The 14,147-nt window shown below is 35.8% G+C and overlaps 1 protein-coding gene across 7 annotated transcripts in view; it reads left to right on the plus strand.

Moving 5' to 3' along the window:
* The window catches only part of TUSC3 (tumor suppressor candidate 3), a 140,049-nt gene that overhangs the window by 67,271 nt on the left and 58,631 nt on the right, over positions 1 to 14,147 (plus strand). For 6 of the 7 annotated variants that reach the window (XR_012064485.1, XM_015249394.3, XM_006198036.4 and 3 more), the window contains exon 6: positions 3,143 to 3,232. Coding sequence is in view for 6 of the 7 variants with exons in the window: in XM_015249394.3 (XP_015104880.1) it covers positions 3,143 to 3,232 (90 nt within the window). In the remaining variant the exon portion in view is untranslated. Of the gene's footprint in view, positions 1 to 3,142; positions 3,233 to 3,867; positions 4,157 to 14,147 lie in introns of those variants that run through there. The other variant, XM_072950367.1, reaches the window with a different exon arrangement.

The following is a 14,147-nucleotide window of genomic DNA, read 5'->3' on the forward strand; positions in this document are numbered from 1 at the left end:
AGACAAAAGCTAATTTTTTTAAATTTTCAAAGCTATAGCCATTGCATAGTATAAATCTATGAAACAAATTTAAATCCAAGAGTTGAAAGCATCTAATGATTTCCTTTTTAAATAAAATGTGAATCTAGGTTTCCCCAAACTGAATCTCCTGTGAAACCTCATCGTGCAGAACAGGTAGAAGCACAACTGCTGCGGGTGATGTGGGCGTCACACACACTGAGCCCCTGGACAGACAGCTGGAGGCTCTGAGCCGCTCACATGCTTCGATGAGGAAAGCCTCAGGCCATTAAGATGTTTAGTTCAATACAGGACTGTGGGAAGCCTCAGATGAGCGACAGACACCATGCGGTTGTGTTCAGTTCAGTGTTAACTGAATGCATGTCTGTTATATAAAAATACCTATGTATATAAAGTAAGTAGGGATTTCTAAATTTACATTTGTATCCCTCAGTGTCTGAGGTCAGTCACAGGTAGATTGAGGCTTATCAAGGCCATAACTCAGTACATGACCCATTGGATTAACATGATCACATATTACTAATAAACTTGATAACATCAAAGAAATTGGAGTATGTAGACTCTCTTCTTAAGTTTATTTGGTTTACTGCACAGTTGTCCAATTTCTTTGATATTGTCAAGCATTTGGCAAAATTCAATATCCATTTATCATAAAATTTTTCATTAAAGTAGGCATAGAGGGAACATACCTCAACATCATAAAGGCCCTATATGGCAGGCCCACAGCTAACATGGTACTCAGTGGTGAAGAACGGAAAGCTTTTCCTCTAAGATCAGGAAGCAAGCAAAGGATACCCACTCTCACCACTTTTACTTAACATAGTATTGGAAGTCTTAGAGCAATTAAGCAAGAAAAATGAAAGACACCCAAATCAGAAAGGAAGAAATAACTGTCCCTATTTGCATGACATAGGACTCCTGACGACTAGAACTTACAAATGAATTCAGTAAGGTCGCAGGATATGAAATCAACACACAGAACTCTATGGCATTTCTGCATGGTAATGTCAAACTATCAGAAAAAGCAGTTTTTGAAAGTTCCATGTACAATTCATCAAAAAGCATAAAATACCTAGGAATAAGTTTAACCAAGGAGGTTGAAGACCTGTACACAGAAAACTATTAAATATGACACAAATAAATGGAAAGTTACATGCTTATGGAAGAATATTGTTTAAAATACTGTGATATAATTGTACCACCCAAAGCAATCTACAGATTCACTGCCAACCCTATCAAAATATCAACGGCATTTTTCACAGAAGTCAAAGAAACAATCCTGAAGTTTGTATGGAACTACAGAAGACTCTGAATGGCCAAAGCAATCTTAAGAAAAAAGTTGGAGGCATCATGCTCCCTGAATTCAAACTTTATTACAAAGCTGTAATAATCAAAACACTATGGTATTGGAATAAAAATGGACACTAGATCAGTGGAAGAGAACAGAGAGCCCAGAAATAAATACACACATACGCAATCAATTAATTTACGACAAAGGAGCCAAGAATATACCTTGAGGTAAGAAAAGTCTCGTCAACAAATGGTGTGAGGAAAACTGGACCTCTGTCTTAAACTTACCCCGTGTACAAACAGATAAGAGACTTGAATGTAGTACCTGAAACCATAAAACTCCCAGAAGAAAACACAGGTGATAAGTTCCCTGACATTATTTGTGATAATTTTTTGCATTTGACATCAAAAGCCAAGGCAAAAAAAAGCCTGAATAAACAAGTGGACTATCAAACTAGAAAACTTCTGCACAGCAAAGGAAAAGATCAATGAAATGAAAAGGCAGCCTGCTAAATGGGAGAAAATATTTGCAAATCATATATCTGATAAGGGATTAGTATCCAAAATACATGCAGAAATCATACAACTCTATAGCAAAAACAACAATTCGATTTAAAAATGGCCAGAGGATCTGAGTAGACATTTTTCTAAAAAGACATACAGATGGCACAGGTACATGAAAAGATGTTCAGTATTACTACTCATCAGGAAAATGCAAATAAAAACCATGAGATATCACTTCACATTTGTTAGAATAACTTATTAAAAACTCATGAAATAACAGGTATTAGTGAGGATGTGGAGAAAAGGGAACCCTTATGCACTGTTGGTGAGAATGTAAATTGGTGCAGCCACTATGGAAAACAGTATGGAAGTGCCTCAAAACATTAAACAGAATGACTGTATGATCCACCAATTCCACTTCTGGTTATTTATCTGAAGAAAAACAAAAACATTAAAAGATATATGCAGCCCTGTATTCATTGTAGCATTGTTTACAATAGCCAAGATAATGGAAACAACCTAAGTGTCCATCAGTGGATGAATGGATAAAGACTTCATGGTATGTATGCGGAATATTATTCAGCCATAAAAATGAAATCTTGTCATTTGTGACAATATGGATGGATCTTGAGGACATTACACTATTATACTAAATAAGACAGAGAAAAACAAATACTGTATGATCTCACTTATATGGAATAAAAACAAAAAAATACCCTGGGCGGGGGGAAAGCATACAGAGAAGAGATTGGTGTTATAGGACAGCAGGAAATATTTTAACCTGAGGACACATTTCAGTCTAAAGATGTTCAAGTATGCAAATTTAAGCATATATATATGATTTAAACAAAACATGCTTCCATATAAGTTATGATGATTGACTTCTGATTCATACTGTTTCTCCTTCACCTGCTCTGTAATGCCAGGGATTTTTAAGATTAGTTCACCAAATACAGTAGTTTCCGCTAGATCTAGCCAGGAGTATGGTCTCTGTGAATTATTCCTGGCTTGAGCTAAAACATTGTCTTACCTGTGCTTTTGACTAGGTTTGGTTAGGACATATCAGACTGCCACCATGCCCGGTGCTTTACATATGTTATTCAGTTTAATCATCAACTTATGTCTTCAGCATAGCTGGTATCCCTATTATATAGATATCAAATCTGAGAAGCTGGAATAACTAATTTATCCAAGATCCCGTAGTAAATGAAAATTATTTTAATGGATGAGCTGAGACATCAGTTTTTAGAAAGTAGTTTCATGACCTTTTTTAATGCAGCATTGTATTTTTTGGTTTACGTGTTATAACATCATACCCTGTTTTTTGCAGTGTATAGTCTTTGCTATGACTTCTGGCCAGATGTGGAATCACATCCGTGGACCTCCGTATGCTCATAAAAACCCGCACAATGGACAAGTGGTAAGTACATGTTCTAAGCATCAGTACTCTGAACTTTAATCCTATTTACATAGGGATCAGAAATTATGTTTAGTAAGAAAGGATTCTATTTGTAAATCTATGTTCTTTCTCTTTGCATTGACTATCTCTACCATATACATACATACACACATATATATGTTTTTTTTTAAGTTGAGGACTGCTTGAATGTAGATGTTTTAAAAAAAATCAGTGAACTATACCATATCGAACATAGACACATAAATTATTTTTTCAACTTCCTATACTACTATGGCAGTAATATATAATGCCAAAAAAGGAAATAGAACAGTTTGTAGCCAGTGTCCCATCGTGGCAAATGTAATTTAGCTCAGAAGAGATTAATAGAAACATCGTTAGGAACCCTGGCAGTCATTGTATTAGGATGTCAGGAACTGTGTGCCACAAAATTAAAAGTGAAGTTGGTGCGCAGTTGGATCAGTAGCACAGGTCACATCAGGAACGTCTGCAGAACGGACGCAGCTCATTTTGTCTCCTTCCCTTTCCCTTTGATGGGTGGGAAGTGCTGTAATAGATCAGCTTCACAAAACACTGTTTTTGAGGCTGGTATTAGGTTGGTGAAGATTAACAACTTTCAAATGTGCCTTCTTCCCTAGCTTTTTCTTTTGGAAAATATACAGATTTTGAGGAAGAATATAAGGACACCCCTCACGTACTCATCACCAAACTTAATCAGTTACCAGTTCATCGCCAGTCCCGTCTGGTCTGTTCTCCCACCCACAGTTCTCCTTACCTGCTGCTGGATTCTTTTGAAATAACTGCGCAATATCATTTCATACATAAATATTTCACTACGTCTCTCTCAAAGATAAGGTCTTCTTTAAAAATCATAACCACAATGTGACAATCACACCTATAATAGTAATAAATTCTTAATTTCTGAAATTTTGGTTCTGAGTGGAATAAAATTTTATGGCAAATGTTATAAATTCTCTCTAAGTATAAATATATAATAATGGAAGCTCATGAGATTTATTCTTCATTGCCTAACAGTGCTTCAAATATCTTTAATGTTAAAGAAAGCTAACAAGTTATTTGCTGCTTCTTCCTAAATTGTCTGTCTCTCTCTTTGAACTTCTTTGTGGAGCTGTAATAGAGGGATATAATTTACTTTATTTATTGCATGTTCCTTGGCGGCCTAATCGGGTATAAAGGACTGGTTGCAAATTACGAGAGTTACAGTCATTGATACAACAGAATAATCAGTTTGGTCTCCTATTTTTGTGAACGTTTTCAGATTTCTAGAAGTCAAGGATATGGAGTCAAAGTTAGACTGGCCAATCAGCTGCTATAGTAAATCAGACATGGTTTTTGCCATGTGTACTACGTACTTTTGAAATCTCTCACTGCTCAGAGGAGTAATTTGAATGTTTTTAATATTCAAAATGAAATTATTTTACAGGAAAAAATAATTGGGAGTAACGATCAAGCAATAAAACGTCCTCTTATTTTAAGGTCTTCCCAACCACCCTGTTGAAAAGTCGAGTCCTTTTCTTATCCTCCTCTCTCCAACCCCTGTTCACTACCTTCCTTTCCTTTTTACATTTTTTTCTCCATACCACATATAACATGCTTTGTAGTTTACTTATTTTGTGTTATGTTTGTCATTTGCCATAACCCAGCAGGATATAAGCACCTGATAACGTGGCTTTTTTATCGGTTTTTGTCCCTGTTACATAGAGAAGGGCCTGACCCAAAGATTTGATCACTGTTGTGTTCATGATACTTAACAGTGTAAATTCAGGAAATCTTATACATTTTGTATTAGTGCCTTTTTAATATTCTTCTAAAATAATATTCCTTACATAAAAAACATTATGCATTGCTTTTTATTACTGTGTATGATTTGTTAAAGGATGTGAAAAATTAATCAACATTCTTATGAAATGTTTCAGCTTGTGTAGGGGAATAAAATTTAATTTTCCCTCTACTGTTGAGTTTTTGGCTGAAACCCCTGTAACTCTGATGGCCCAGAGGAACACATTAAGAAAACAGAATTGTGTATTTTTAAAAGGAAAAAGCTTTTCCTTCAAAATTGCATCTACCTGTCAGTGTTTTTATTTTAGCTTTTCAGCACCTTAATCAAAGATGAGACTTAAGCCCAGATATTTAAATCTTAACTAAGATATTTAAAAAGATGAATTTTGTCCCAAACTCTTCACCCTCTTATATTGACTTAGAAAAATAGATATTTTCTTATCTTTGAATGCGGTATTAGGATTGAAGGAAAAAAATCATGAAAATCTTGGAAATACGGGAGCTTCTTGCTATTAAAACAACTGTGCGGGTGTACTCTTGGCCTAACGGATGTGGATACAATTTTAGATTGATGTGAGATACTAATGACTAAGCAGTGTAGACAATGCCTTTAACCTGCCTTAAAGTCAGGTTAAAGGGGCAGGAGAATGTTGTCCATGAGTATACAGCTCTTTTGCTTGTTTTGCATTGTAATACATTTTGGCAAAACTCCCCTTCCTGCTTTTTTTTATAAGCATAATGTCAACATACACTGGAAAAGAAAACTGTGGTTTAAGTTTTGTATTAATGAATTGATTTGCATAATGTGTTTCCCTATTACTGGAAGAAAATCAGAAGATTAACTTTGCATTATAAAATGAAATGGTACAGAGTTACTTTAAACAGTGACTGCCCATTAGAATAGTGAATGGCTTTCTTTGTAATAGATGTGCTTAAATTTCAAGATATAACTTGAAAATTAGCACTATCCTTCTTTGGTAATTTCTTCGTATTTTAACCTATAGTCTAAAGAGAAATTACCATTTAGGATTTATGTTTTTGAGAATAACTATAATTAGGCAATTTATCTCTTTCAGTGGTAGGGAATAAAATGACAAAGTGAGTATGTTATGAATATTTATAAAGGAATTTTGTAATTTGGCATTAATCCTTGATGACCACTGCACATTTAGTACAGTAAGGTATATGAGACAGTAATCTTACTACATTTTTCGTGTAACTATTCACATTTTAAAGACTTATTTCTAGGTAGCTATTACACACAATTATCAGCTAATTGAATTTTAATTTTTGTTGTTTTCCAAAATTGTAAAAATATTTTGCTTCAACTGTGTTAGATGGTTTAAGACATTCGTGTTAAAATTGTTCATGAAGATTTATTTCAGTGTTTAAAAATGGAAAGAAAACTGGTTAAAGACTTGATCAGGCTCCTTCACAAAGGAGGCTAAACAGATGGTCACTAAACGTATGAAAAGGAATTTACCCTTATTGGTTGTTAAGAAAGTTAAAGGTAAAATGCAGCAATGTGCTATAACACCCTCACCAGAATAATTCAAATCAGTAGCACGGATACCATGCAGCATTTCAGTATCTAGTATGTGAATTAGTTCAGCCAACTTAAAAGCTATATTAAAACTGACTGTATTCATACCTATGATCCTAAAATTTCATTTCATAGGTATATAGCCAAGAGAAATGTGTATATATGATCACCAGACGACTTGTATGGGAAGGTTAATAGCATTATTCTCAGTAGCCCCAGATCAGCAGCAGCCTCAATGTCTGTCAGGAGTAGGATGAATGAATAAAGTGTAGTGGATTCAGACAGTGAAACATGTGTGCGTGTGCAAATATAAATATATATAAAACCATAACTACTTTTTACATGCAGCCAAAAGGATGAATGTCAAAAATACAATGTTAAGTGAAATAAGCCAAGCACAAAGTTTATCTACTGGAAAACTCTCATTTTTTAACTTCAAGACCAGGTAAAACTGCTGTGTGTGTGTTTGTGTGTGTGTGTTAGAGGTCAGAAAAGTGGTTACCTGTGACCTAGGTGTGTAGTAACTGGAATGGGACACAGGGCACGTCTAGATATCTTATTTCTTCAGCGAGGATAGGTACACAGAAGCAGTCAGTCTGAAAATTCATAACTGCAAACTGGTGAAATGAGCACTCTTCTCTATGCATGCTATAATTCTGTTAAAAATTTTCCAAATCATAAATGATTTAAATACACACTTAAATGTGTGTGTGTGTGTGTGTATACTCAGAATACTGATAATCCTGGGTTCAACCCCACCACTTACTTTTTTGTAGATGAGTTTGTCTAACTAATGGTAAAAACCTACCTAATAGGCTGGTTGCAAGGATTAAATGAGATAAAAGTTTTTCCTCATCAGGTGTTTGGTAGACACTGCATCTAATATTACCCATGTGGAAGTTTACAGTACACCTTCATTGATAAAGGAACCTAGTTAATTCTGTTTAACCTAGTACCTCTCAAATGCATTTTTGTCCTCAGTTCATCTTTCCTAAGTACTAGACACATTCCGGGAAATGCTGATAAATGAAGTGCTGTGAGACACACTATCTTACAGATTCCAAGTAATAATACTGTTTGGTCAGAGAGTAGGTGTTTTTCAAATGAGGAAAAATAAGAGACCAAGAGAAAGCAGAAGTCAGAACGGTGGATCTTGTAACATGATTGAGTGCCATTCGAAGACTAAGTTGATAATAATTGAACTGAATATTTTTAAATATAAATTTACATTAATTGAACTAAATATTTTTAAATATAAATTTAAAGTTTAGACATAAATAATGTTAATAACAGTGGTTAATGTTGGAATCTGGATGCTAAAATCTATTTAAAATGTTTGACAGAAATTCTAAGAAACCTGAGAGCCCCGGACAATCTATGAAACAGAGACGATACCTGCTGTTTTCCTGTATAGAGGCTGACTAATTAAACATAGGTGAAAGGCCATGGAACGTCCCTAACCTGGATGAGCATAATCCTTTTAAATAACGTGACTAAGGCCTAATAAGCCCCCAGAGGCCTAAAGACACCCTGGCCAGCTGCAGTCCTGGAGTGCATCATTAGCTTCCTGGCAGTTTCTCTTTTATCTGATTCCTCTAATTATTCTTTGAAATATGATACTTTGGCTTTTTCTCTTTCAACTTTTAAAGTTTACTTTCTGATCATAAAATTAATAAGTACCCATTATGGAAGTTTAGAAAATTATGAAGAAAAAAAAGTATCAGCAAATGCTACCACCACCATGCAGCATCTCTTGTCAAAGAAAGAAAACATGTAGTTAAGCAGACTGCCTCCCTACGGGTAACAGGTTAGAGAGAATGTCGTTGCATTGAGCTGTAAACTAATAAGAAATATGAAATGCTGACCATTAAAAGCTAGGCTAGTTATCCAAAATATAAATAGTTTAAAAGGCCACTGAGAATTGAATAGCCTTTTCTTGCATCAAGCAAATACCACACACACACACAGCTTCTACATACACAGAGTTTAACAGAAGGGATGGGTCTACAGACATTCCCGAGATGCCATAAAAAGATGACAGTGACACAGAAGTGAAGACAGATTTTCAGGGTTAAGATGGTGGCCAGGTACACCTCTGCCTTCCTTCTCGTTAAATACTGACAGGGATTCATCAAAATGCAAAGCTAGCAACAGAATTCCAAAGTAAAGCTAATTAAGCCCAAATCCCAAAGCACAGAAGAACTTCCGTTAACATCCAGATTTACTGAAATGGACATTGGCACCTAGTTTTTTTGTGCTTGTCAACTTCCTCCAAGTTCACTCTAAGTATTCATCAGTCTGCTTACACCTCTTTTAGTTATTCCCAGAAATACTGTTGCACTTTGCATGTCGTATCTCTTATCTCGCCAGAGTGTTTTGTGTTTGGCCTTGTGCTGTCAGGGCTATACTGAACTTCTAGTGGGAAAGACAAGCTAATTGGTAACAAATTGCATTGCTGGACTAAAACGTGAAAAGCCATGGATCTTTCTGGGAAACACCAGTAATGCTTCAGAAGCATAAGCTTCACACCCATTGTTACTTCTACACTTGATAACTTTAAAACCCTGTAATGTTAAGTTCATGGTACCAGGACTTCAACTTGTCCTCGTTCATAAAATTTCAAAGTAGGGAGAAATAATTTCTGTTCTACTGCTGTATTGAACTTTACTGTCCCTATGGACTGGCTGTCTTTCCTGAAGAAGTAAAGAGATGTTTGGACAGTGAAACTTGTATCATACCATGAGGGTTGAATTTGCCGCCCACCCAGAGTACCTGTGGTAGTGCCTGGATGCACTGTTCAGTTGTCACAACCATGGGGGCACGTGCCCTCTACTAGCAGCTGGTGGTGGAGGCCAGGGATGCTGCCACACGTCCTACAGTGCAGAGGGTGGCCTCTCACAGCGAGGGGTCATCTGGCCCAAAACATCAGTGTGGAAAATGAGGAGTCCTGTTGTAGAGCTTCAGAGAACCTTAAATATAATTGTTTTCTTAGGTATTTTTCATCTAAGAAAACCATCCCAATTAGCATTTATACACAAAGGATGACTTTTAAAAAGTTTTTTGTTTTGTTTTGTTTTTTTACATTAAAGTAGCCATTGAGTACCTAGCATCACACTGAGCTATAGTTGAATGTTTAGGGTGGTTGTATATATTGAATGTCAACAGGAAATATGACTGATGTGTAAATAAATGTTTTGGATATAATAGTTTCCTTTATCTTAGTAAACATGATTTAATCTTTGACATTCTATGTGCATAAAAAGATATGTTTACTTAAGAGAAAGTAAAAACGACTCATAGGTCCACAGAATCATTTTTATGCCTTTGTCATGAAGGCAAGAGAAACATTTAGAAAGAGAACAAACAGTATAGACTTCTTCCCAAGCTCTGCCTCTTACCAGGTGTGTCATTGGGAGGAAGTTACTTAGTTCCTCTTTTCTTATATGAGTCTAAAATAGCTTTTCTTATCTTATAGTTGTTTATGAGATAAAATATGACAATAAGCACTTTTAAAAGTTGAAAACACCCCTGTCTTAGTTTGGGTTCCTCCCAAAATAGACCCAAAGACTGTGATTCGTACAGGAGGCAAAGGAAACATGGGAAAGGAGTGGGGAACTGAGTTCAGGAAGGGAAAGCAGTTTAAAAAGACACGTTATCATAAAATACTTAGGAATAAATCTGACCAAGGAAGTGAAAGACACACATGGAGAACTACAAAACACTGACGAAGGAGAAATTAAGGATGACTTAAAGAAACGGAAAGATATCCCATGCTCTTGGATTGGAAGAATTAATATTGTTAAAATGGCCATACTACCCAAAGCAATCTACAGATTTAACGTGATCCCTATCAAATTATCCAAGACATTTTTCACAGAACTAGAACAAATAATCCTAAAATTTATATGGAATCACAAAAGACCCAGAATTGCCAAAGCAGTACTGAAGAAAAAGAAAGCAAAGCTGGAGGAATAACCCTCTCAGACTTCAGACAACACTATAGAGCTACCATAATCAAACAGCATGGTAATGGTACAAAACAGACATATGGATGAGTGGAACAGAATAGAGAGCCCAGAAATAAATCCACAAACTTTTAGTCAGTTAATCTTTGACAAAGGAGGCAAGAATATACAATGGAGTAAACAGTCTCTTCAGCAAATGGTGGTGGGAAAACTGGACAGCAGCATGCAAATCAGTGAAGTTAGAACACTCCCTTACACCATACACAAAAATAAACTCAAAATGGCTTAAAGACTTAAAAATAAGACAAAACTTTATAAACCTCTTAGAAGACATAAATCTTAGCAGTGTTCTTTCTCCCAGGGCAGTCTACCCAGGCAGCAGAATAAAAGCAAAAGTAAACAAATGAGACCTAACTAAATTTATAAGCTTTTGCACAGCAAAGGAAACCAGAAGCAAAATAAAATGACAACTTACAGAATTGGAGAAAATATTTGCAAAAGATGAGACTGACAAGGGCTTAATTTCCAGAATATATAAACCACTCATACAACTTAATAATGGAAAAAAACAAACAATCCAATCCAAAAATGTGCAGAAGACCTATTCAGCCAATTCTCCAATGAAGACGTACAGATGGCCAATAGGCTCATGAAAAAATGCTCAATATCGCTAATTGCCAGAGAAATGCAGATCAAAACTACAATGAGGTATCACCTCATATCAGTCAGAATGGCCGTCATTCAAAAGTCCACAAACGATAACTGCTGGAGAGGCTGTGGAGAAAAGGGAAGCCTCCTACACTGTTGATGGGAATGTAGTTTGGTGCAGCCACTATGGAAAACAGTATGGAGATTCCTCAAAAGACTGAAAACAGACTTACCATATGACCCAGCAATCCCACTCCTGGGCACATATCCAGAGGGAACCTCAATTCAAAAAGATACATGCACCCCAGTGTTCATAGCAGCACTATTTACAATAGCCAAGACATGGAAACAACCTAAATGTCCATCGACAGATGACTAGATAAAGAAATTGTGGTATTTTTATTCAATGGATTAGTACTCAGCCATAAAAAAGAATAAAATAATGCCATTTGCAGCAACACGGTTGGACCTGGAGATTGTCATTCTAAGGGAAGTAAGCCAGAAAGAGAAAAATACCGTATGTTATCAGTTACATATGGAATCTAAAAAAAAAAACAAACAATTTATTTGCAAAACAGAAACAGACCTTCGGACACAGAGAACAAACTTGTGGTTACCAGGCGAGGAGGGAGGTGAGAGGGGATAAACTGGGAATTTGAGATTTGCAGATACTGACTAATATATGTATAAAATAGATAAACAACAAGTTCATACTGTATAGCACAGGGAACTATATTTAATATCTTATAGTAGCTTATGGTAAAAAAAATATGAAAATGAATATATGTATGCTCATGTATCACTGAAACATTATGCCGTACACCAGAAACTGACACAACATTGTAAACTGACTGTACTTCAATTAAAAATACATACAAAAAACAAAACAAAAAAGATGCAGTGAGTGCTGGAGGCCGCTGAAGCTGAACACTGCTCGGGGCTGCCTGGGAGCCAGTGTAGAACACATATAGCTGCTTTCCCACCCAAGTGGTGAGGGGACTGCATGCTCCTTCTCTGGGGAAGACGTTACTTTCCCTGCACTCGTAGACAGTCTCTCACAACTTCCAATAATATGCTAATTTTATTCTTCATCAGTAGATTCCAAAGCAAAGGAAAAAATTCATGAAAGAAACATACTTTTGAACTGGTGTTTTTAAGATGCCATGCTCTGAAACAAATGACAAACAGCCAGATTTTCTTACCAGTTGTGAATAATTTTTAAGTCAATATTGTATTTGTCCTGTAGACAATCCTGTAGGAAAAAGTGTAAAACTATATACATGTTTAAGAATATCTATCTGTCAGAAACTGTTTTAACAGTTCTTATATAGATGAACAGATCATTTGTTCCCTTGTAGAAGGTTATTGATGCTCTGTCAACAGGGCTGTGTTTTGAATTGTATATTCCAGAAGTGCATGCACTGCAGTCCTCTCGGCTCTCCATCCCCACTGCCCATTCACCTTATTGTCAACAGTATTTCCTTTGGGAAACACTGGGCATAAAGGTTCATAGTTTGTGGCCATCAACAGAATACAGGTGTATAATGTCGGCTGTGAACCTCTGATTCTAACTTTAATAATTCAGTTTTATAACTAGGCTGAGCTAATTGGATCAGATAAGCTTAATGAAAGACTGTGGGGTATGTTTGATGGGTCTTCATTTAGCCATCAGTTTAAAAAAATTAAATATATTTGTAATGTTGGTGACTGTTCACATTTTCATATATTACTTGTGGAATAAAACGTGTCTGCAAGGATCTAAAAATGTTATCAGTGTAACTTTCACTGCATTGAACTTAAATGTAAATGAATACAGAGAACATAAAGAAAATTAATAGTTCCGGCAGTATGATACTGTGCTGATCTGCAAGTTTATTTGTTTGTCACTATTAAGGAGCTATGTAATGGCACAAGTCAGGTACTAATGGTCTCCTTAACAGCATGAAAGTCATCACAAAAGCAGTCATTACTGTGTAGCTAAAGGGAGTCTGTGTAATAACGATATAGCTACATTAGACATAAAGACATTTTCTATTGTTAAACAATCCTCTTGAATGAAATGCATTCAGTGAAATAAAGCTTACATTTAGATTATAACTCCCAACAAAAATAAATATATTCTCTTTTTTTTTTTAAAGGCTCAGCTTTGAGCTGCTGCCTGAGGACTGCTATGGGTTTACCATATATAATCCAAAATTTTTCACTACATTGTACTTCACTTGTGAATGTAGCTAAGAACTGTGTACTAGGTGCATGTGCAGAAACATTTTGTTGCAAAAGCATGCTCCTTAATCTAGAATTTATCACTTATGTAGCACTTTGTGTCTCAGGTCTTAAACTTTCTCCACTTCTCTACACTCTCATGCCCCTGAGATTCTGCATGCGCTAGCACTTTGGGGGACATAAGCTGAATATTGTAAAGGCTTACTTAAACTAAATACAATTATTTTTTACTAGAAATATTTACCAGGATGTTCAGTAGTTCTATTATAATCTTAATACCACCAGCAAAGAGAATGCCAACGTATAATGATAAATTTTTAACAAAAAATCAGAAAGGTAATAATTGATAAAGATATGCAGAAAACACACGGTAGAGTTTGGAATTGGGATTTTGCCTTTTCATTTATTCATCCCTTTGTTTTTCCATCCAATAAAAATTTGTCGAGGGCCCATGAAATGCCAGGTACTGTATCTGCCCGAGTGGTACAGGTCTACCATGGAGCTGACAGACAGTGGGGAGATGTATGGTGTGGGTTTGCCCCAAGTCTCAGTCATAAAAGCTCTGCTTATTACTGGATTGCATGGTATTAGGGACTGAATTGTTTGAGAATTTTTCTCCACTACCATGGTCACTTTGTTGGTAAGACCTTGCATCTTTTGTCTTGGCAGTCTTTCCTTAATTTTTAATTAATTCCTTTTGGTTTTTTAGTTCTCTGTGTCTAAGTTGGCCACTGGTGCA

This window comes from Vicugna pacos, chromosome 26 (genome assembly GCF_048564905.1).
Source record: "Vicugna pacos chromosome 26, VicPac4, whole genome shotgun sequence".
Taxonomy (NCBI): Eukaryota; Metazoa; Chordata; class Mammalia; order Artiodactyla; family Camelidae; genus Vicugna; species Vicugna pacos.